A 25872-nucleotide genomic window follows, 5' to 3' on the forward strand; every position below is an offset into this window, starting at 1 on the left:
GGTATGTTTTATTTGTATAGTGCACAAGAAACAATACTTTCACTGTATTTTAATATGTGACAATAATAAATCAAATCAAATCAAAGAATTGGACAATGCATCAAAGGAATATGCCACCATAAATATGCAAAAAGAGATTGTGCCAATACACACCACTTACCATTTAGGATTTCATCCACTTGTGCCATCTTTCAATGTACTATGGAGAGTTTGCTAGAAGGCTTGCCTAAAGTTGTTTGTTTGGGCAACATTTTAATTACAGGATCCACCGTAGAGGGACATTTGACCAATCTGGATAAATTTTTGAAGAGATATCAGGAGACAGGGGTGCACCTAAAAAGTGAGAAGTGCACTTTCAAGGTGGTTTATTTAGATTATTAAGTTGACGCACAATGGTTACACCCATTGAGGACAAAATGAGAGTGACTAAGGAGGCACTGGCCTCTAGGAACACCTTGGAACTTAAATCCTTCCTTGGAATGATAAATTATATGGGTGGTTCCTCCCAAAACTATCAACATTGCTAGCACTGTTACACGTGCTATTAAAGAAGTGCCAGTGATGGTAAAAAGAAGCTGTTAACCAAGTGATACAGGCAGTCCAGTCATGATGTTTATTAGTGCATTTTGACCTTACTTGTGATACATCACCATATAGCATTGAGCTGTTCTGTCCCACCGAATAGATGATGGGTATGAAAGACGCATTAGATACAAATCTAACAGATGCAGAGCATAGGTACTCCCAGTTGGAAAAAGAAGGCCTAGCTTTTATCTATGGCATTTACTATCATCACAGACTACAAGCAACTTTTGGGGCTTTTCAAAGAGAACGTGTCGATTCTACCAATTGCTTCTGCCATAATTCAATAATGGGCCCTGTTCTTGTTGGCCTATGAATATACCTTTGAGCGTAGGCCTGAGGGACACACAGCTAATGCGGATGCCTTAAATTGCCTCCCATTGCCGGTAAGTGCACTAACCCCTCTATTGTCGAAAGAAATTGTAATGGCCTTAAATCTTCTGGATACTTTGCCTGTGACCACACAAAAAATTAAATATTAGACAAATAGAGGTCCACTGTTAGCATACAATTCATGGATGGAAGAATGAGAAAGCTTCAGAAAAAAATGAAGCCTTATCAGCTCACAAAAGATGAGCTTAGCTGTGAGGATGGTGTCATCCTTTGGGAATGATCCAGACCAGGAAGAGAATCACTGTTCGAAGAGTTACATCATGCCCATCCAGGTGGTCTCCAAATTGAAAATGCTGACAAGAAGTTATTTTTGGTGGCCTGGCGCTGATGCTGAAATAGAAAGGACTGTGAAACAATGTGACTAGTGCCAATTACAACAAAAATTATCTGCCACAGTTGTGTTATACCCCTGGGAATAGCCAGCTTGGCCTTGGATGAGAATTTTGTTAGTGGATGCCCACTTGAAATGTTGGAGGTGTTTGAAATGAAATCTACAACTTCATATGCCACAGTGGTGAAACTGCGCAAGTGGTGTACTAGAAGTACTTGTCTCACAAGGGCCGAATTCCAGAAATTCATGGCATTTAATGGAATTAAACATACTCAAACTGCACCATATCACCCTTCATAAAATGGCTGAGCATACAGTTCAGATCTTCAAGGTTGGAATGAAGAAACAGACACCTGTGTCATTAGTCATTCTCCCCATATCTGCGTGGGTTTCCTCCGAGTCCTCCAGTTTCCTCCCACAGTCCCAAGCTGTGCGGGTTAGGTTTATTGGCCATGATAAATTGCACTTTAGTGTCAGGGAGATTAAGAGAGGAAATTGATAGGATTACGGGGATAGGATTTGGGTGGGATTGTTGTTGGTGCAGGCTTGATGGGCCAAACGGCCTCCTGCACTGTAGATTCTATGACACCAATAAAGCATGGTTCCTGTTAGTCTGTAGAATGCGCCCCCCCACCTTGAGTTGACACTTGAGAACCAGATTAGCCCTGGTGTTTCCAAATTTAGTGGGGAGAGTGGAGGCAAGGCAGAATTGTCGGAAAAGGAACCATGATTCTTCAAAAGTCGAGAGAGCTTTTGAGAGAGATGATCTAGTTTTTCTCAAGAATTTTGGCAGCGGACCAAGTTGGTCCTGGAGTTAAGGTGGCCAGGATGGGGCCACTGTCTTACAAAGTGAAAGTGCAGTATAAGATATGAAGAAACACTTAGATCATTTGAGGAGATGGGAGTCGATCCATGACCAAGTGTCACAGCAAAATCCAACTGTGACAATATATATTAATGTTGTTTTTCCAGGAATGAAGTGATTGTCAGTAGTAGGCCAAAGTGCTGCTCCTAATGAAACTAAGGAAACAGAGAGAAGTGATGTGCTGATATCAGAAGAGAGTCCCAGTGAAGTCAGCCCCAGCAGAAGTACGTATATATTTAAACTCAACCTGTTGAGCTACATTGCTCCCAGAGAAAGAGGAATTTCTCTGACAGACTGAGTTTCAAATAGACTGTTTTCAAAAGATTTATTATTGCTAATGTTTTAGAAATTGGATAAGTGATTAATGTACAGTATAATAAGGGACTTAAAAAGGGAAGGATGTAGTAGCTAGCCCCTATAAGGGGCATGCATTGAAAGACCCGATTGCCCAATGGAGAATGAACGCAGGGTCATTGTGGCTGTGTGTGGTGTGGCCAAATGGGCATCTAAAATAGCGATTTGTGAAGCACTCTTGGGACAATTGGGCAAGAATTAAAATGACAGGCTGCAGCCTAAAAGACAGAAATAAACAGGCTGCAACCCAGATGAGTGAATACACATGGTACGGGTCATCTCCAGGACAAAAAAGACTTTCTGGTCAAACTGGATTGTTTACCAGACATAGGGGTGCCGTAACCCTTTACTTGGGACAGAGATGCCTCCAGCACCTACAGACATGGGCGTTGGGGACACACCCAGAGATTGGTGTGGCAGCACCCGACTGGACTTTATCAATCAGGGTGATCAAGTCCTGATTGATTGATTGGCAATGGCTAAAAGGGGCGCGAAACCCAATGGGGTATAAAGGGTGCTATGCAACCAAAAATCTCTCTCCCTCTCTGACCCCACGAGCTACAACAACGGTGACCATCGCCAGCAATGAGGAGAGCCACCACACCCGAGAAGGAAGGAAGACCAGAGCCAGAGTGCCAAACCAGACCAAAGACCAGACTACGCAGAGGACGACCGAGACGAACACACAGATAAAAGCCAATATCTGCTTGAGTTCTTGCCAGCCATGCAAAGTCAAGGTCTTACATTGGATTTGAACTCCAATATTTTCTCTAAGCTAACTTATTGTTTGGTTGGGTGGGTGATTATTGGTTGTGTGTCTTAAATAAATATTGGTTGTACTACCAAGACGTCTACTTTCAGTTATTTGTCCACCGTGTAAGGGTTAAAACAGACTGTGCGGCAGGCACAACAGTGGGTTTTTGCAGTCAGATTGATCTGGTGCTGTGGAATGAAGGCATTGGTTACAGTGCTCTGTAAATAGTGATAAAACAGCTGTTCTTTGTTTGCTAACTGGTGGTCGCCAATAGTTGCATTTACTACATCCAATCTCTCTCACTAGAAGTTGTGGTCCATGCCTCAACATGAAACATAGGAAATCGTTAAGAGCAGCTTATGGGGTCTACATAAATAACGTAATAACGTCAGCCAATCAAGAAGGAAGTACCATTGTAACCTTTGGTTCCTTGCAAGAGGGTCACTCCAGAAACAGATCCATGTAAACTAAGACTAATCAGTGATGTAATAACCATAAAGTGGAAAAAGTTGACAAAAATGCCACACCATTGGAATCAATTCTGGAACAAGTGGTCAGTAAAGGATAGATGGACATGAGCTAGATAAGAGTTCTTACTGAGAGTGAGTTGAAAGAGGAAAACAAAGGAACAGAAATGAAACTAAAGATTAAAGGAGTCAGCAAATTAAAAACAAACAGAAACAGCTTTGAATAGCTCATATGGGATGTCGCAAATAGCTATGAGGAATATGATATCATTCATTAAGGGCAAGGTTTCAAAATAATAGGTTACTGAGAATTCCTGGGAAGGGCTTTACCCGCTGATTTGCTTTCCTTGTAAAGGTTGTCTTTGCTTCTCTCGTCAGCCTGTATCAGGCTCTTCCTCAACATGTCATTCCTCAACTGGTGATACTTTTCAGACAAAGCCGTTACCCGATATGTTGATACTTTATGATCACTTTCGAAGCAATGCACAACAATGGAGTCAAATTCCACTGCATTTCGAAACCTGAGGACATATCAATAGTTAACTTGGCATTTTTAAAAATGATGTATCTGTTTCATTAAATATCTAACTTCTAAATCCACAACTTAGGATACACCAATCATTACATTTTGGTAAGAAAACTGAGGAGGTTTCACTTGATTTCAAAAGAATCTAAATGGAGCAAAGGGATCTTGGAGAATAAACAGGCCAATTGTTAAAATCAGCACCACATGCTAATGAGGTGATAAATGAAACAAGGTTCTTTCTCCTCCTCCTCCTCCTCCCCCTCCAAACGTGGTCTCCAGATATCAGGAGATGGTAGTTGGGGGATCCGTGCTGGTCATGCACAACTTACCAAAGTAAATTTGGAAAGCTTAACTCTGGGCTGCATTCCTGTGGCAGTCAAAGGGAACTTTACAATGACACTCTGAAGGTATCACTGAGGAGTTTTAATATTTTTTAATGGGATGTAGGCATCACTGGCTGGACCAGCACTTACTGCCCATCCCTAATCTGTTTCAGAGAGCATTTAGAGTCATAGAGGTTTACAGCATAGAAATAGGCCCTTCGGCTCAACTTGTCCATGCCGCTCTTTTTTTTAAACTCCGAAGCTAGTCCCAATTGCCCACATTTGGCCCACATCCCTCTATGCCCATTTTAGCCATGTAACTGTCTAAATGCTTTTTAAAAGACAAAATTGTACCCGCCTCTACTACAAACTCTGGCAGCTTGTTCCAGACACTCACCACCCTATGTGAAAAAACTGCCCCTCTGGACCCTTTTGTATCTCTCCCCTCTCACCTTAAACCTACGCTCTCTAGTTTTAGATTCCCCTACCTTTGAGAAAAGATATTAATTATCTAGCTGATCTTTCCCCCTCATTATTTTGTAGATCAATAAGATCACCCATCAGCCTTCTACACTCCAGAAAGAATAGTCTCAGTCTATTCAGCCTCTCCTTATCATCAAGATCTGGTAGTATCCTAGTACATCTTTTCTGCACTCTTTCTAGTTTAATAATATCCTTTCTATAAATCGGGTGAGCAGAACTGTACACAGTCATTACCAATGTCTTTTACAATTTTGACAGGACGCCCCAACTCCTGTATTCAATGTTCTGACCAACGAAACCAACATGCTGAATGCCTTCTTCACCACTCTGTCCACCTGTGACTCCACTTTCAAGGAGCTATTAATATGTACCCCTAGTTCTCTTTTTTCTGTAACTCTCCCCAACGCCCTACCATTAACTGATTAAGTCCTGCCCTGATCAATCTACCAAAATGCATCAGCTCGCACTTATTTAAATTCCATCTGCCATTCATCAGCCCACTGTCCTAATTGATCAAGATCCTGTTGCAATCCGAGATAAACTTCTTCACTGTCCACTATGCCACCAATCTTGGTATCATCTGCAAACTTACTAACCATGCCTCCTATATTCTCATTCAAATCATTAATATAAATGAAAAATAACAGTGGACCCAACACTGATCCCTGAGGCACAGACATCCACTTTGAAAACCAACCCTCTGCAACCACATTCTGGCTTCTGTCATCAAGCCAATTTTGTATCATTTAGCTACCTCACCCTGGCTCCCGTGAGATTTAACGTTATGCAATAACTAACATGCAATACCTTGTCAAAGGCCTTGCTAAAGTCCATGTAGACAACATCAACTGCACTGCCTCAGTCACGTTCCTGCTTATCCCTTCAAAAAAACTCAATCAAATTTGTGAGACATGATTTTGATCTCACAAATCATTGGTGAGACATGATTTGTGACTGCCATTTGTGACATGGCAGTCACAAAGCCATGCTGACTGTCCCTAATCAGTCCTTGCGACTCTAAATGCCTGCAGATCTTGTCTCTCAAAATCCCCAAGTTCCTTAACTACACACTTTTCTCAACAGTAAGTACTGATGAGAAATATCCATTTAGGATCTCACCCATCTCTTGCGGATCTGCACATAGATGACCTTGTTGATCCTTAAGAGGCCCTACTCTCTCCCTAGTTACTCTTTTGGTCTTTATATATTCGTAAAAGCTCTTTGGATTCTCCTTTGCCTCATCTGCCAAAACAATCTTGTGTCCCGTTCTTGCCCTCCTGGTTTTTCTCTTAACTCTATTCCTGCATCCCCTATACTCTTCAAGGGATTCATTTGATCCCAGCTGCCTATGCATGTCATGTGCCTCCTTCTTCTTGGCCAGGGCCTCAATATCCTGCGTCATCCAGGATTCCTTACTTCTACCAGCCTTGCCTTTCACTCGAAGAGGAATGTGCTTATTCTGAACACTGGTTAACACACTTTTGAAAGCCTCCCACTTACCAGATGTCTCTTTGCCTTCCCACAGACTCATCCAATTAACTTTTGACAGTTCCTGCCTGATACCATCAAAATTGGCCTTGCCCCAATTTAGAATTTTAGCTTTTGGGCCAAACCTATCATTCTACATAGCTATCTTAAAACTAATGGAATTATGGTCACCGGTCCCAAAGTGATCCCTCACTAACACTTCTATCACCTGCCCTTCCTTATTTCCTAAGAAGAGGTCAAGTTTTGTCCCCTGTCTAGTCGGGCCATCCATATAATGAATGAGAAATTCCTCTTGAATACACTCAACAAATTTCTCTCCATCCAACCCTCTTATATTATGTCTGTCCCAGTCAATGTTTGGAACGTTAAAATCCCCTCTTACCACTCTATTTTTCTTGGAGCTATCTGTAATCTCCTTACATATTTGCTCCTCAAATTCCAGCTGACTATTTGGGGACCTACTGTATAACCCTTTCAAAGTGATTTCCCCCTTCTCATTTCTCAGTTCTACCCATATAGACTCAGTGGCCGAACCCTCAGATATAACCCTCTCAGTACTGCCGTGATGTTTTTTCTAATTAAAAGTGCAACTCTCTTTGAGTGAAGCACATTGCTGAGGAACTGGAGCCACATAAGGACACCAGGTTTCCTTCCCTAAATTAATGAACCAGATGGGATTTTATGACAATCAACAATGGTTTCATGGTCATCATTAGACTTTTAATTCCCGATTTCTATTGAATTCAAATTTCACCATCTGCCCTGGTGGGATTTGAACCCAGGTCCCGAGATCTTTCATTGGGTCTCTCATTACTAGTCTGGTGACAATAATACCTCATCACTGCCTCCTCTATTTATCAGATTCAAGTCCTGGAAGAAGCTTGCTCAGGATCGTTGCACCTGGCAGCAACTAAATAAAAAATGATACTGCCTCCTGTGAAAGCAAGTATATATCTGCAACTTGTTCAAAGTTCTGTTGTCCTGTCCTACATGCAACAGAATCTTTCAGTCTTCCCAGTCACCTAAATACCCAGTGGAACACTACCAAACCCTACCCAGATGATGAGCTTTGTCTTGAAGAGTGATTAAGAGTTGGCTCCTCAAAATTGCAACATTGTGGAGAGTGCAGCATGTCATCAAAAACCAAAAGGTGTTTTTCAGTATATATGGCAGAGATATCATGGAGAGAACTTTATTTGAGGATCTCAATGATTTGCTTCATGGCACGGGGTAAGCCTCATGCTTTCATTGAAGGTTTTCTATCCCCAGTAGAATGGTGGAAGAGAATCATAACCCATGTTTGGAGGGATGCCCCCTGCCACAATACCATGAGGTATTGTGAGATGGCACAGAAAGAGCTTTGTGAATGCCGTCAGAGAGTAGGCATCGACCAATATTAATTTCTTTGTCTGGTTGTGCATTAATTACAAGTCAGAGAACTCTTGCATTCTTGTATTGCTCTGGGTTCCCAAAGAGCAATGTGCATGCAGTCACCATTGGAAAGCTTGTTCTGGTGATCCCATGGGTGCTTCCATCCTGCTGTTCACTCCTCAAGGATAGGAGGATGCAATCCCCTTTCCTCATGTTTCTATGACACCTCTGGGATTTCTACACATAGAAATATCAATATGTTGTTGTCGGCACCATTTGGAGGGCTGTCGTCATGCTGCTTTGAGGCTCGAGGTCAACAAAAAAGGGAAGTGGTGGAACTCAATGTAAATCTCCTTTGTGAATCACAGCCTCCTACTCCGAGCTCATTGCTGTGTAGGACTGTGGCTCCCAGACCACCCTTTGTGGGTAGGGCCTTCTGTGGAGAGGCCTTCCTCTTCCCCCTTGTAGACTTGCCCTTCTCTCCCTCCTCTTCATGTTGCAGTGCAAGTGACACTGCAACTAGTGCCCCATACCTATGCAAGACAGCTTACTTCCTCCCAACCCTGTGGTCAACAGAAAACTTCAAAAGTGGTCCAGCAGCTCACCACGGTGCTTCCAAAACCTTTGTCTCAGTAAAAAGCAGCCGCAATTTCTTGAATGGTCCTTTATTTAGCCTCACAACAAGGTCCTGCTTGTTTCATAATGCTTGTGGTTTCAGGAGTAAATAATTTAGATGTTTCCTGCCAGTGATCAAATTTGGTATTTTGTGTCAATGTAGTCAGATCACTGACGTCACATGTCAGTACATTCATTGGCTTTGCTATAGGCATGGGACGCACTGCATGTGCCACTCCACTTCATTAACTCAGGCAGGTCCCGCAGGAAACAGACAATGACATAAACCAGGCACATGGAGAATTCAAGTAGCTCTTCTTCGCACTATTGGAAGTTCTCTCATGATTCCACTAATAATCCAAATGTGATGATACATTGAGTGATTAATGATAGCATTATGAACATTTGGAAAATTGACACTCATGTTCAACACTTCACCTGGCTTGGAGTTTTTGGAGGCCAATGCGATACTTTTCCTGTTCCCATGCCATTTCTTTGTAAACTAACTCAATCCGATCAGCTATTTGTCTCTCAACATCTTGTCGAATCTGGCGATCCAGCTCAAAATCCTAAGAAAAGTAAATGACAACATCAAATAAGATGGAATCAAGATAAAGTTTAAAATTTATTTATTAGTGTCACAGGTAGGCTTACATTAACACTGCAATGAAGTTGCTGTGAAAATTCCCTAATCGCCACACTCCAGCTACTGTTTGGGTACACTGAAGAAGAATTTAGCATGGCCCAATATATCTGATCAGAACATCTTTCAGAATATGGGAGGAAACTGGAGCACCTGGAGGAAGCCCACACTGACACGGGAAGAACGTGCAGACTCCATATAGACAGCCATCCATGCTGGGAATTGAACCTGGATCCCTGGCGCTGTGAGGCAGCAGTGCCAATGTGCCATCCCGATAAAGTGGGGAGATGAGCTGATAATGACTGGTAAATTTTATGTCAACAAACGCAAGACTAAATGAAGCTAAGGAAGGGCGATAAAAATGGAGATAGAAAATAATTGGCTCTCAGCGACAGGACACAATACAGGAGCAGTAGCAGAGGAATGGCACAGTGGTTAGCAATGCTGCCTCAAAGTGCCCGAGACTGGAGTTCATTCCCAGCCTTTGGTGACTGTCTGTGTGGAATTTCCACGTTCTCTCTGTCTGCGGGGGTTTCCTCTAGGTGCTCTGGTTGTCTCCTACTGTCCAAAGATGTGCAGTATAGGTGGATTGGCCATGCTAAATTTCCCCTTAGTGTGCAAAGAAGATTAAGTTAGGTGGATTAGCTGTGATAGATGTGTGGGGCTAAGGGGATAGCATGGAGCAGATGGTCTGGGTGGGATACTCATTCAGATAGTTGATACAGACTCGATGGGTCAAATGGCCTCTTTCTGCACCATAGGAATTCTATGGTCTGCAGTGGTCGCCTTTGTGCAAGCCTGTACTTCTGCCTTAAAGTTTGAGGTTAGTGAATTCAAGCCGATGCTTTAGTGCATTACTGATGGAGTTTTCACCAAGGTGCCATAGCATTTTTGGACGAAGTGCAGAAAGATTTACTGGTACCTATTCCTCTGTGAATAACAGATAATCAGGTCAAGCATTTCATCTTGTCATTTGTAGATGGGTTGCAGCAATGCTGAAGTGGTTTTATTTACATCAAGCACTTGCTGCCGTGAATAAATGCTAGTGGGACACCAACCTGAATTACCAGCTACCCTTCAGAATGTAATTCCATCCTAATGCTGCGATAGAATCCTTTACCATCATTGCTATATATTGCTATATATTGCTTTTATTCCTTTTGATTAGTCCTGAAAATGCCACAGAACATAAGAATGAGGAGCAGGAGTAGGCCATCTAGCCCCTTGAGTCTGCTCTGCCATTCAATAAGATCATGGCTGATATTTTCGTGGACTCAACTCCACTTACCTGCCCGCTCACCATAATCCTTAATTCTTTTACTGTTCAAAAATTTATCTATCCTTGTCTTAAAAGCATTCAATGAGATAGCCTCAACTGCTTCACTGGGCAGGGAAGATTCACGACCCTTTGTGTGAAGAAGTTCCTCCTCAACTCAGTCCTAAATCTGCTTCCCCTTATTTTGAGGCACTCTAGTTCTTGTTTCACCTGCAGTGGAAATAACTTCCCTGCTTCTATCTTATCTATTCCCTTCATAATCATATATTTATATAAGATCTCCCCTCATTCTTCTGAATTCCAGTATAGTCCCGTCTACTCAGTCTCTCTCTCATTGGCCAACCCTTTCAACTCTGGAATCAACCTACTGAACCTCCTCTGCACCCCCTCCTGTGCCAGTATATCCTTTCTCAAGTAAGGAGACCAAAACTGTACACAGTACTCTAGGTGAGGACTCATCAGCACCTTATACAACTGCAACCTCACTGTTTTTAAATTCAATCCCTCTAGCAATGAAAGACAAAATCCCACTTGCCTTCTTAATTACCTGCTGCACTTGCAAACCAACTCCTTGTGATTCTTGCACAAGGACACCTAGGTCCCTCTCACAGTAGCATGTTGCAATTTTTTACCATTGAAATACTAGGTCTTTTTGCTGTTATTCCTACCAAAATGGATGACCTTACATTTACCAACATTGGACAAGGGTACGGCAGATGGAGTACAATCACTTAGACTATCTATATCCCTTTGCAAACTTTCAGCATCCTCTGCGTACTTTGCTCTGCCACTCACCTTAGTCATGATGTGGAGATGTGGGCGTTGGACTGGGGTAAACACAGTAAAAAGTCTCACAACACCAGGTTAAAGTCCAACCAATTTATTTGATAGTAAATCCACACGCTTTCGGGGTTTGCTCCTTCATCGGGTGAGTGGAGAGTTCTTCACTCTCCACTCACCTGACGAAGGGGCAAACCCCGAAGTTTGTGGGTTTACTATCAAATAAATTGGTTGGACTTTAACCTGTTGTTGCAAGACTTCTTACGCATCTTAGTGTCATCTGTGAATTTTGACACACTATACTTGGTCCCCAACTCCAAATCATCTATGTAAATCGTAAACAATTGCAGTTCCCAACACTGAACCCTGAGGCACACCAGTAATCACTGATCGCAAACCAGAAAAACACTCATTTACCCCCACTCTTTGCTTTCTGTTAGTTGACCAATTATACTAATACATAACCTGTAACATCATGCATCTTTATCTTATGTAGCAGTCTTTGGTGCAGCACCTTGTCAAATGCCTTCTGGAAATCCAGATACACCACATCCACAGGTTCCCCATTGTCCACTGCAGATGTAATATACTCAAAGAATTCTACCAAGTTAGTCAAACATGACCTCCCTTCATGAACCCATGCTGCCTCTTACCAATGGGACACGTTATATCTATGTCTTGCCTGATAATAGATTCAAGCATTTTCCCTACTACAGAAGTTAAGCTAACTGGCCTATAGTTACCCAGCTTTTGTCTACCTCTTTTTTTAAAAAAGTGGCGTCACATTTGCTGTTTTCCAATCAATGGGAACCACCCCAGAATCCAACGAATTTTGGTAAATTACCACTAGAACATTTGCTATTTCTCCCGCCATCTCTTCTGGTACCCTGGGATGCAGTCCATCAGAACCACGAGACTTGTCCACCTTTAGCCCCATTAACTTGCCCATCACTACCTCTTTCATGATAATGATAGTTTCTAGGTCCTCATCTGCCATAACTTGCCTGTCATCAATTTTTGGAATTTTTTTGTGACTTCCACTGTGAAGGCCCTCACAAAATACCTGTTCAATGCGTCAGCCATTTTCTCATTTCCAGTTATTACATCCCCCTTCTCATGCTCTAAAGGATCAGTGTTTATTTTAGCCACTCTTTTTTGGTTTATGTATTTGTAGAAACTTTTGCTATCTGTTTTTAGATTCTGAGCAACTTTACTCTCATAATCCATCTTACTTTTCTTTATAGCTTTCTTCGTCGCTTTCTGTTGATCTTTAAAGATTTCCCAATCCTCCAAGTTCCCACTAATCTTTGCCACTTTGTATGCATTTTCTTTCAATTTGATACCCTCCTTTATTTCCTTAGATATCCATGGCTGATTATCTCTTTTTCTCCAGTCCTTCCTTATCACTGGTATATAAGTTTCCTGAGCACTGTTAAAGATCGCTTTGAAAGTCCTCCACTTTTTCCACCATAAAGTTTTTGCTCCCAGTCTACCTTAGCCAACGCCTTCCTCATCCCTTTGTAGTCTCCTTTGTTTAAGCCCAAGACACTGGTATTGGATTTTACCTTCTCATGTTCCATCTGTACTTTAAATTCAACCATACTGTGATTGCTTCTTCTGAGAGGATCCCTAACTGCAAGATCATTAATTTTTCATATCTCATTACACAGGGCCAGATCTAGGATAACTTGCTCACTCATAGGTTCCATGACGTTCAAGGAAGCTATCGCAGATACATCCTATGAACTTCTCCTCAAGGCTGTCTTGATCGACCTGGTTTGACCAATTGATATGTCGATTAAAATCCCCCATGATAATTGCTATACCATTTTTATATACATCAGTTATTTCTTTGTTTATTTTTCGCCCCACCATGATGTCATTATTTGGTGGCCTATAGGCTATGCCTATCAGTGACTTTTCCTCCTTACTATTTCTAATTTCCACCCAATTGATTCAACCTTTTTTCCCAAAGAACCTATATCATCTCTCACAACCGCCCTGATGTCATCCTTAAATATCAGAGCTACACCACCTCCCTTACCTTCTTGTCAGTCCCTCCGAACAGTCTGACACCCCTGGATATTTAACTCCCAGTGACCATCCTGCAACCATATCTCTGTAATGGTCACCAAATCATACTCGTTCACAATGATTTGTGACGTCAACTCATTTACCTTGTTTCAAATGCTACGAGTGTTCAGATAAAGTGCCCTTATGCTAGTTTTTGTACCTTCCTTTTGAATTCTATCACTTATATTAATAACATCTCCCCATTTCTCCTTTCTTTTAACTTTTTTTCTGATTTTTGATGTAATTGGAACCTTCTCCCCACATTTTGTCCTTGCTCCTCCTTCTTGGACTCCTTATACAGGTTCCCAACCCCCGGCATATTAATTTAAACCCTCCCCAACCGCTCTAGCAAACACTCCCCTAGGACATCAGTCCCGGTCCTGCCCAGGTATAACCCATCCAATTTGTACAGGTCCCATCTCCCTCAAAACCAGTCCCAATGCCCCAGAAATCTAAAACCCTCCCCCTCACACTATCCCTTTAGCCACATATTTATCTGATATATCCTGTCATTTCTACTCTGACTAGCACGTGGTACCGATGGTAATCTTGAGATCACAAACTTCGAGGTCCGATTTCTTAACTTGCTTCTTAGCTCCCTGTATTTCGCTTTTAGGACCTTATCCCTTTTTTCTATCTCTGTTACTTGTGCCAACGTGTACTACCATCATTGGCTGTTTGCCCTCCCCCTTTAGAATGTCCTGCAGCTGCTCCAAGACATCCTTGACCCTAACACCAGGGAGGCAACATACCATTCTGGAGTCTCATTTGTGGTCACAGAAATGCCTGTCTATTCCACTTACAATTTAATCCCCTATAACTATTGCACAGGTACACTTTTTATCCCTCCCTTCTGCAGCAGAACCAACTGTGGTGCAACGAGTTTGGCTGCTGCTGCTTTCCCTAGAGAGGTCATTCCCCTCCATTGTATCCAAAGTGGTATATCTGTTTTGCAGGGAATGGCCAGAGGAGATTCCTGCACTACCTGCCTAATCCTCTTGCTCCGTCTGTTCGTTATCCATTCCCTTCCTGCCTGCAGAGTTTAAACCTGCAGAGTGACCACCTCTCTATACGTGCTATCCATGATATTCTCTGACTCATGAATGCTCCATAGTGTCTCCAGCCACCGCTCCAGCTCTGAAACTCGAGCTTCCAGGAGTTGTAGCTAGAGACACTTCCTGCATACATGCTGACCCAGAGGACTGGAACTGTCCCCAGCCTGCCACTTGAAGCAAGAGGAGCAAACCACAATTTGAAGCTCTCCTTAAATTAAAGTTTTGAAAGATGTCTTGTTTCAGATTATATCCAATTTTCTAGGGCGCTTCTTTCCTGCTCCTTGTTATTACTGAATATAACCTTTTCAAACTATAAACCACAGAAATAACTAGGAACACATCCCACTCCTGTCCAATTCTAGTCCCAATTCCAAATCCTTGCAATATTTCCATCCTGAAAGTGAGGGTCTGAATTCTTTCTGGTTTTAAACATTGAGGAGCTAATCCATTAATGACTCTGAATGAAGCTAGCTCTGCTCAACTCCTAATCAGTTCATAAATGATTGCAGTAGCAATGAATGTGGACTAGAGGTATGCAGCAAAGTCAAAACTGAATCAGTCACATTCTGAGGTTATCAGTATGTCCCCAAAGAGTGAACTGTAATTTGGTCATGGCCAGTTCCTGTTAATTCCCCTCATGGGGGTCCCCAAAAATTGGCACTCTTTTCCAAACTGTTTTGATGAGCAAACACACAGGACACGTGTCACACTCAGCTGGCTCCACTTTTGTCAACTCCTCTGCCCTTCCCCCCACCTCCCCACCCTCAATCCACCAATGTGCTCTCCAGGCCTCTCAGTGAAGTCAGTCTTATATGCAAACCAGCTATTACGATAAATGTGACTATTAAAGCCTACCTCCTTCTTGAGCTGGACATGCTCAGGAAGTTCCGCATTTTTTATTTGGAGTTCTCTAAACTCATCTTGTAGGTCATGTAGCTCGTGTCTTTTCTTGGCCTTCTTTTCCTCTGCCAGTTTCATTATCTGGTCCATCTCTGCTTTCTTTTTAGCATTTTCAAGGCTAAATATCATGCAAGAGTAAAAAGGTATGTTTCACAATAAAACATACATAGTAAAACAAATCAGGATAAACCAAAACAGAAAAGGTCGAAAATACTCAGCTGGTCAAGCAACACCTGTAATGAGAAATGGATTTAATGTTTCACGTTGATGATGACCCTTCATCCTAAAAGAAATGACAGCTGATAAAAATCTGTTGACAGTAGGTACAGACTAGGCAGTGTTAGCTCTAACACCCACCTTACCAAGTTCACATATTCAGTTATGGTGAAAGACGAGATAATTCAGATACTAGAAAGGTTTAAAATTGATAGCAAAGAGATATTGGATATGATATGGAGAGGCATTGGACTGGGTTGGGCACAGTAAGAAGCCTCACAACACCAGGTTAAAGTCCAGGTTTATTTGGTAGCATGAGTTTTCAGAGCGCTGTTCCTTCATCAGGTGAGTGGAGAGTTGGGTTCACAAACAAGGCACATGAAACACACCTACACTCAATTGCAAGATAATGATTGGAATGCGAGGCTTTAACAGATAATCAAGTCATTACAGGTAAAGACAATGCAAGTGGAGAGAGGGAAATTGAAGGTTAAAGAGGCGTGAATTGTCTCAAGATAGGACAGTTAGTAGGATTTTGCAAGCCCAGGCCAAATGGTGAGGGTTACATGTAGTGTGACATAAACCCAAGGTCCTGGCTGGGGCTGTCCTCATGTGTGCCGTACATGGCTATCAGTTCCTGCTCAGCGATTCTGCGTTGTTGTATGTCTTGAAGGCTGTTTTGGAGAACGTTACCCAAAGATCAGAGGTTGAGTGCCCATGACTGCTGAAGTGTTCCCTGACAGGAAGGGAACACTCCTGCCTGGTGATTCTCCAGCAGTATCCATTCATCTGTTGTCGTAGCATCTGCATGGTCTCGCCAATGTACCATACCTCAGGACATCTTTTCCTGCACCGTATCAGGTAGACAATGTTGGCCAAGTCATATGAGTATGTACAGTGTACCTGGTGGATGTGTTCTCACATGTGAGGATGGCATCCGGCACATCTTGCAGAGGTTGCGATGACAGGGTTGTGTGGTGTCACGTTTATTATTCTCCTGAAGGCTGAAGTTCGCTGCAAACAATATCTGTTTGAGCTGGTTTGAAGGCAAGTAGTGGGGGTGTGGAGATGGCCTTGGCGAGGTGTTTGCCTTCATCAATGACATTTTGAAGGTTCTGAAGATGTCATAGCTTCTCTGCTCCGGGCAAGTTCTGGACAACAAAGGGTACTCTGCCTTATCCTGTGTTTGTCTTCTGAGGAGGTCGGTGCGGTTTTTCACTACGGCCCGTTAGAACAGTTGAGAGATAAATCGAGTGTCATATCCTGTTCTTACGAGGGTGTCATTCAGTGTCTGTAGGTGCCTGTTGCATTCTTTCTCATCTGAGCAGATGCTGTGTACACGGAGGGCTTGTCTATAGGGGATGACTTCTTTCACATGCTTAGGGTGGAAGCTGGAGAAGTGGAGCATCATGAGATTATCTGTGGGTTTGTGGTACAGTGAAGTGCTGAGATGACCATCCTTGATGGAGATCTGTGTGTCCAAGAATGTAATCGATTCTGGAGAATAGTCCATGGTGAGTCTGATGGTGCGATGGAACTTGTTGAAGTCATCATGTAGTTGTTTCAATGACTCTTCGCCACGAGTCCAAAGGAAGAAAATATCATTGATGTATCCAGTGTATAGTGTCGGTTGAAGGTCCTGTGTGGTGAAGAGGTCTTGTTCAAACCTGTGCATGATGATGTTGCCATATTGAGGTGTGAATTTCATCCCCGTGGCTATTCTGTATGTCTGGATGATGAAGGTGAAGGCATTGTGGTTCAGGATGAAGCAGATGAGTTGTAGAATTGCATCTGGAGATTGGCAGTTGTCAGCATTGTGAACTGAGGCAGTTATAGCAATGCTGTCATCGTGGGGGATGCTGGTGTAGAGTGCCGAGATGTCCATTGTGACAAGCAGTGCTTCTGGTTCAACTGCTCCATGGGTGCTGAGTTTCTGTAAGAAGTCCGTGGTGTCGCGACAGCAGCTGGGGTTCTTTGTACGATGGGTTTCTGGATGCCCTCGACCTAGCCAGAGAGGCTGTCACACAGGGTTCCATTGTCTAATACAATGGGATGGCTGAGTGTTGGCCTTGCATACCTTTGGGAGGCAATAGAGGATAGGTATTGGATAGGCTGACTGTACTTAAGGTAATAAGGTATAATACCTTATCACCTTAAGGATGCATCCAAGGATATTGAGAGAAGTGAGAGTGGAAATTCTGGAGGCAGTGGTGTTGGTAGTTTCAAAATCAATAGATTTAGTGTGACTATTATTTTGTAGTCTGAATCAATATGTTATTTAGCATTGTAAACTTAACATGGTCAGAAGCCATTTTGAGCTAACAATGACCAAAGAAGCCATTTCAAGAACTAAGCCAGTTACAAACTTTTTGGAAACCATCCAGGTTAGTTAAATCGACAGCCTTAATGGTAAGACAATTAAAGAATGTGCAATGAATAAATAGATGTATTAGTAAGGCTGGTAATATAATCTGCAACACAGAAGTTTCTAACTTTCATAATTATAAACATTTAGCACTTGATTTTAAAAATGAAATTATTAAAATCATGAAATTTGTAAAATGCTGTCTTCCCAGTAGGCTGGGAAGATGAACTTATAGATCTTGACTTGTGGGAGTTTTTTGAAGAGGTAACCAAGAGGGTTGATGAGGACAATGCTGTTGATATAGTGTACTGTGATTTCCAAAAGGCATTTGATATCACGCCCCACAACAGATTTGTGAACAAAGTTATAACTAATGGATTAATTGGTACCGACTGGAATTTTCCAGTTGTTCTCACTGGTGGGATCTTCTGCTCTTCCAGCAGGGGTGAATCCCTCCACTGGGAGTGAGGGGTGGAAAACCCTGCCCAGAGCAGTAACATGGACACAAAACTGGTTGCATGATAGGAGGTTGGGAGCCTGTTTTTCCTGATATACATTAATGACCTACACCCTGGTGTACAGGGCACAATTTCAGATTTTTGTAAATGAAATGAAGCATTGTGAACTGTGAGGAGGCTAGTGTAGAATTTGAAAAGGACATTGGCCAGCTAGTGGAATGGATGGATGGTGGCACATGAAGCCCCATGTGGAAAAATATAAAGTAATTAATTTTGGTTGGAAGAACATTGAGAGATTACAACTCTAAAGGGGATGCAGGAGCAAAGAGACCTGGTGAATAAATGCACAAGTCACTGAAGGTGACAGGACAGGTTGACAGAACAGTTAATGATATGTACAGTACTCTAGGCTTCACTAATATGGCATAGAGTGCCAAAGCAAAGAGGTCACATTATGTCGATAAAAGCAAATTACTGCAGATGCTGGCTTACATTATGTTGTACTTGTATAATACACTAGTTCAGCCTCAGTTGGAGCATTGTGTTCAGTTCTAGACACCACACTTTTGGAAAGATATGAAGGCATGAAGGAGAGAATACAGAAAAGATTCATGAGAATGATTCCAGGATAGAGAACTTCTGTTATGAAGACAGCTTGGGAAAGTCAGGATTGATTATTCAATGGTTAGACCACACCTGGAACACTAGCTAGACACACCAGCACTAGTTAGACCACACCTGGAACATTATGAACAGTTTCAATCTTCTTATCTAAGGAAAGATATACTGGCATTGGATGCAGTCCAGAGGAGGTTCACCATGTTGACCCTGGGTATGGAACGATTTTCTTATGAGGAGAGGTTAAGTAAGTTGGGCCTGTACTCATTGGAGTTTAGAGAGACAACCGTATTGAGAAATATGGGACCCTCAGAGGGCTTGACAGTGTCGATGCTGAGAGGTTGTTTCCCCTTGTGGGAGAAACTAGAACCAGGGGACATAATCTCAGAGTAAGGGATTGCCCATTTAATTCAGAGATGGGGAGGAATTTCTTCTCAGAGGGTATCTGTGGAATTCCTCACCACAGAGAGCTGTAGATGCTGAGTCGTTTAGTATGTTCAAAGCTGAGATAGACAGATTTTTTAACCAGTAAGGGAATCAAAGGTTATGGGGAGAAGGTAGGAAATGGGACTTGAGGATTATCATATCAGATCAGTCTTGACCTCATTGAATGATGGAGGACACTTGATGGGCTGAATGACATAACTCTGTTCCTTCATCTTATTTCCAAGCAGAAAAGAAAGCTGAGAGAAAATTTGATAGAAGTGTTCAAAATCATGAGGCGTCTGGACAGAGTAGATAAGGAGAAATTATTCCCATTCGTGAAAGGGTAAGAAAGATTTTGATATTCTACTAATTTTGAAGGTTTGTTGTTGGTCAGTAACATGTACAAATTTTATTCTTTAACCACATTTTAAATTAAGTGATTTAATTTGAATCCTGTTAGATAGACAACGTACAGTGAAGGAAGTCGGGATACTTTGCAGCTGTTGCTTGTGAGAAACTACACTTTAATTGTATTATGACTCTAAATTGCCAAGAATCTTGGGTTTGATCAGCTGGCTTAATTGCCCACAATATAATTAGATTTTTTTTAAACTTTGAAGGAATGGTTAAAAGTAGTTTGAACTTTGGATGACCCATGTATTGATTTAATTGATTAACTATATTTGTAGGGCAGAATTTGGCTAAGATCAACATGCTGTACTTAATTAAAGTCATTAGGTTACACTGTAGCTTCATTTGAAGCAATTTTTAAAAGCAGCATCTCGATCTTTTGGCTACGGTGCAAATGAGATCAAGCCTTGGTGGAGAAGATATGCATATTCCAATCAGCTTGGATCATGTAGTTCAAACCCAAGACAGCAGGTGAGAGCCCTGTCTTGTCACCTTGGATCGGAAATGTCTCAAACTTGTTGAGACTCTGAATTGGACTTGATTGGATTGAATTAGATATGTAAAACAAAAAAAGCATTTCTTTCTGATTTGATATAGGAAGTATTTTTAACATTTTTCATAATGGTTTTAGTATCTGTGGGAATGAGTTAAAATATGTTCATATAATACATAGGAACATATGAATTAGGAGCAAAAGTAGTCATTCAGCCCCTCGAGTCTGCTGTGTCATTTTTTAAGATCATGGCTGACTTGATTGTGACCGCAGTCATTTAACTAATTCAGTCTTAAAAATATTCAATGAATCTGTCTCTACTACTCTATGGGGAAGAGGATTCCACAGACTAATGACCTTCAGAGAAAAAAATTCTCATCTTTGCCTCAAATGGCAAACTATGACCCTGAGTTTTAATCTCTCCCATAAAGGGGAGCATTCTCTCTGCATCCATCCTGTTAAATCACTTCAGGATCTTACATGTTTCAGTAAGTTCAACTTTCATCCTTCTAAATGCCAAAGGATACAGGTCTAAATTACATAGAACATAGAACACTACAGCACAAACAGGCCCTTCGGCCCACAAGTTGCACTGATCACATCTATACCTACCAAGCCATAGAACTATCTGTAACTTCCATTGTACAATTTTTTCTCATAAGAGAAAATCCCAGGAATCAGTTGAGTGAACCTTCTCTGAACTGGTTCTCAGGCAGTTATATCCTTTCTTAAGTAAAGGGACCAAAACTATACATAGTACTCCATATTTGTTCTTACCAACATCCTCTGTAACTATAACAACATTTCCCTATTTTTAAGTTCGATTTCTCTTCGAAATCGCTTATGGTACCTGCATGCTAACTTTTTGTAGTTCATGCAGCAGGACATCCAGATCCCTCTATATCACCGAGTTCTCAGTCTCAGTTTCATATTTACATTTTCTAAATGCCAACATACCTGTAGGCATTTGGGTCATCAATATCATCTGCTATTTTGTCTGTCGCAAGATCTCTCTGTTGGGGAAAAAAATAAGCAGGTCAGAGCATATTCCTGATAGCTGGATAACGTTTAGTTTAACAAACTTTAATCAATAACATTTCAGTGTTTGTGTGTGAATGTACATGTGCTCCATAATATATGCATGAATATGACATGTGTTGAGTACACTTTTAAGGGGATCAAAGGTTACAGGGAAAAGTTGGGAGAATGTATAGTTTTGGTCTCTTTACCCTAAGAAAGGATTAATTGGTTTTAATTGCATTAAAGCCAGTTCAGAGAAGGTTCACTCAACTGATTCCTGGGATTTTCTCTTATGAGAAAAAATTGAACAAGTTAGACCTGTATTACAGGGAAAAGACGGGAGAATGGGGTTGAGAAACTTATCAGCCATGACTGAATGAGGGACCAGACTGAAATGGCCTAATTTTGTTCCTATATCTTATGAATGATTTGAGAATGTGCTGCAAGCATGCACAGTGTATAAGTGTGTACACAGGCTAAGAAGGGATAACAAATGGAGAGATCCTTGCTTGTAGCTGGATAACTATGACGTACCAGAAGGTATTTGATAAGGAACTGTGGCAGAGATTATCAGCAAAATTGAGAATAGAATTGGTGGTACAGCCTTTTGGCTTGAGTTGAAAGTTGGTTGGGAGGTGGGAAATAGTGACATAAGTGAACATATGCTGATTGATTGAATGTGACAAGTGATATTCCCCAGAGATCTGTATCACAGTCTCAGCTTTTCATGAATCATATCAATTACTTTGGTGAATGAATGGCGAGTTATATATTCGAGTTTGCAGATTACACTAATTATGAGACAAGAGCAGGTTTTGCGGATGGGAACAAGAAATTATAAAGGCTCACCAACTGATTAAGTGTATGGGCAAAACTGTGAAAGGTAGGGGCCAAATTGCCCTAGGATATGGGCAGCGATACTCTAGATGAGTTCAAGTTTATGTAGGGGTGGGATACTGATCAGGTGATGATTGGAATGGTCAAGTCTAAATGTAGCAAAGGTATGGAAGAGGGTTTTACAGAGGATCGGCTGAGGCAGAGGTGAACTTGAGTGATGTCACAGAGATGAAAGTAGGCAGTCTTGGTTACGGAGAGGGTAATGATTGGATCAAATACAACACCAAAGCTGCGCACATTCTGGTTCAGCCTCAAACACTGACCTATGAAAAAGGTGAGGTTAATGGTGAGGGAATGAAGTTTATGACAGGGAACCTTCCAAATGTCCGGTTTAAGCAAATTTCAGCTCATCCAGTACTGGATGTGGGACCTACAGTATGACAAATCTGAGAAAGTGAAGGGTTTAAGAGACATGATGGCAAGGTAGAGCTGAGTGTTGTGAATGTGCAAGTAAAGGATGCAAGGAGTGAGGGGACAGTGGAATTAGACTGGATGGGATATCAAAGAGTGTCGGGAGTAGGGGAGAGGGATGTTAGACTGGGTAGGATTTTAAAGGGTGCGGGAATGAGGGGGAGAATGGGATTAGACTGAGTGAGGTATTAAAAGGTATGGGGAGTGAGCGGAAAGGGAGATTAGACTAGGTGAGATATTAAAGGTTGCGGGGAGTGAGGGAATTAGACTGGATGGGATATTAAAGGGTGTGGGGAGTGACGGGGAGAGTGGGATTAGACTGGGTGGGATATTAAAGGATTCAGAGAATGAGGAAGAGAGTGGGATTAGACTGGGTGGATATTAAAGAGTGTAGGGACTGAGGGCAGAAGGAGATTAGACCAGTGGGATATTAAAGGGTGTAGGATATGAGGGGAGACGCAGAGTAAGATGGAGAGTGAAATTAGATCCTTCAATTAATGTTTTCTTCACCAATGTATTTTTTCTGAGCTCTCTTTGTCAGTAGTAACGAGGACCCAAACTGTTAGTTGTGAATCCTGGGACAAAGATATGCAATGCAATTCTAGGCAGAGTGTGTTAAGGATAGTGTGCAGTCAGGGAGGCTTGTTCATTGAACTGTTCAATGTGCCAATTTTCACCCAGTTCTGTAATGTGCCCCATTGAACACTATACAATGCCCTTTGAACACTAATCCAACTGGTACAAACAATTGTCCTATCATTCATAGCATCTCAATAGTCATACATTATTATTTATAAAGCTATTGAAACATCACTCCCATGGTTGCTAAGGAATGCATCTTAAATTAGCAAGAAATGGGGGTGTTATGTTAATTGGATGAAATATATCCTGAGTCACCATCCCACCAATCTTTCCTTTCATTCCAAACTACAGTAGAGACAGAGGTTGTCTTAGCATGAGGTGACACTTAACTAAGTATCATCACCCTTTGGGTCATGTTTGTGTGGGATCAGATACTGTTGCTATGTCGATAAGTATGCACATCTACTGCAAGGTGAGCTGATAACAGATGGATTGGACACACAGGTGCCCTTGTTGACATCTATTTGGTCACTTTATCTGAATGTTGTACTTCTTTGAAGAGCTGTGTAACTTTTATTGCAGTGATTGTGAATCCACCAGCTCTGCTAAAGCTGGCATATAATACCCATGGTTTGTAGTCAGCAATTGTGTCAGTAGATGTAGGGTAGCTATGAGGACAGGCTTGTTTTGGCCCTAATGGTGTGCTCCTATTCCTAAAGAGAAGAAAAGATGAACTCTGAGAGAAGCACCAAGTCTGCTGCTGTCCAGATGGGGAAGCAGTACTGAGAATCTAAGCCAAATTGAGGATGTGATGCAGCAAAGGAACTGATCCAGCCATTCAACGGCTGCTCCTCTTTAAAATCATTTTTTTATTATTTATTCAGGGGATGTGGCCATTGCTGGCTAGGCCAGCATCTATTACCTGTCCCTAACTGTCCTTGAACTGAGTCACTTGCTAAGCTATTTTAGAGGCAACAGTCAACCATAATATTGCAGGCAGGAGTCACATGTAGGCCAGATTACTTTCCCTAAAGGACATCAGTGAACCAGTCGGGTTTTTAAAACAATCAAAAATGATGATCATTAGACTTTTAATTCCGGATTTTACTGGATTCAAATTCAAATTTTTAAGTTTATTTATTAGCTTCAGAAGTAGGCTGCTATTAACACTGCAATGAAGTTACCGTGAAAATCCCCTAGTCACCACACTCTGATACCTGTTCGGGCACACGGAGGGAAAATTTAGCATGGCCAATGCACCTAACTGTGGGAGGAAACCCATGCAGACATGGGGAGAATGTGCAGACTACTCACAGTGACCCAAGTGGGAATCAAACTCAGGTCCCTGATGCTGTGAAGCAGCAGTGCTAACCACTGTACTACCTGGATTCAAATTTCACCCTCAGCCATGGGATTTGAACCTGGATCCCCAGAGCTTGACCCTGGGTCTCTGGATTACTATCAAGTGACAATACCACTATGCTACTGCCATCCCAAACCAAAATTAACTAATAATCAGTGGAAAGTTGGTTAATAAAGCATTCAGTAAACTGGTGAGATTGTTATGAGTGCTAGTCCAAATCTACAGTCCATTATGGGATGCTTACCCTGGGAGATGGCACCCGGGCTTCTCTCCCTCTTATTAATTCAACAATGTCCTCCTGAGGAAGTATACTGAAAGCAAAAATGTTGCCATCAGCCCCGCACGTTACCAAAAACTGGTCATCGTAACTGATGCAGATTTGTTTGATGTGCCCATTATCATTGTCATGAACACTGAGGCTCCAGAATATTTGCATGGATTTGAGATCATAGTCATTGAAGGAGAGAGGGTAGACACGCACAGCTCCATTTTCCATCCCACAAAATAAAAGGTTTCCTTCTGAACTGCAAAACAAAAAGAGTAAGTGAGTATCTTTGGACCAGTTGCATATTCTCTTTCTCTTACAGGAATACTCACAGGAGGACAAGGTTACAAGATCGCAGTTTATTCTTTCTGCTGCCATCAGACTTTTGAATGGACCTATCTGATATGAAGTAGATCTTTCTCTAGACTCTAGCTATGACTGTAACTCTACATTCTGCACCCTCTCCTTTCCTTCTACCCTATGTACTCTATGAACGATATGCTTTATCTGTAAAGCAAGCAAGAAACAACACTTTTCACTGTATGCCAATACATGTGACAATAATAAATCAAATCAAATCTATGCGTAAGTTATTATTTCTCGTATGTCCAAAACTTGAGGAAGAATCTACTTTGTGCCTCCTATGTTAATGCTCCCAGACCACATGCTTCCATGTCCCTGTGGCTACAAAATCTGATTTTCTTTGTCAGCTTGAGCCTGGTTTCAAACCACCGACTAAACATGGATAATGGCACAAATGAACTTAATCACAATAAATGAAAAGATACAAGTTACACTGTAAGTTAACAGATGCATGTATTTCATTTTTGTAACAAACTCAGGGGGTCACCTTGACTCTTCAATGTGCAGAACACGATTTGTACGGCACTGCAGGTATATCTACCTATTGTGCATCATAGAGGCGGCAAGTCATACACCTGGCAAAGAAAACTGGAGATAGAACCAACTAACTTTCAATATTGGTGTTGGAAGATGCCCTTTAATCAAAAGGTCAGACCTCTCAAACTATATGAACTATACATTCAATAGCAAATTTAAAGTGTCGTG

The 25872-nt window shown here is 41.7% G+C and overlaps 1 protein-coding gene across 1 annotated transcript in view; it reads right to left on the reverse strand.

Moving 5' to 3' along the window:
* Window positions 1-25872, reverse strand: part of cfap44 (cilia and flagella associated protein 44) — a 204809-nt gene that overhangs the window by 55467 nt on the left and 123470 nt on the right. The window contains exons 18-22 of the mRNA XM_080203185.1: window positions 24784-25063; window positions 21224-21279; window positions 15235-15397; window positions 8991-9121; window positions 4077-4267 (exon numbers count right to left, since the gene is read on the reverse strand). Of these exons, the coding sequence (XP_080059311.1) occupies window positions 4077-4267; window positions 8991-9121; window positions 15235-15397; window positions 21224-21279; window positions 24784-25063 (821 nt within the window). The remainder of the gene's footprint in view (window positions 1-4076; window positions 4268-8990; window positions 9122-15234; window positions 15398-21223; window positions 21280-24783; window positions 25064-25872) is intronic.

The sequence above is a fragment of the Carcharhinus amblyrhynchos genome, chromosome 15 (genome assembly GCF_965287045.1).
Source record: "Carcharhinus amblyrhynchos chromosome 15, sCarAmb.v2.hapA, whole genome shotgun sequence".
NCBI classification, from domain to species: domain Eukaryota; kingdom Metazoa; phylum Chordata; class Chondrichthyes; order Carcharhiniformes; family Carcharhinidae; genus Carcharhinus; species Carcharhinus amblyrhynchos.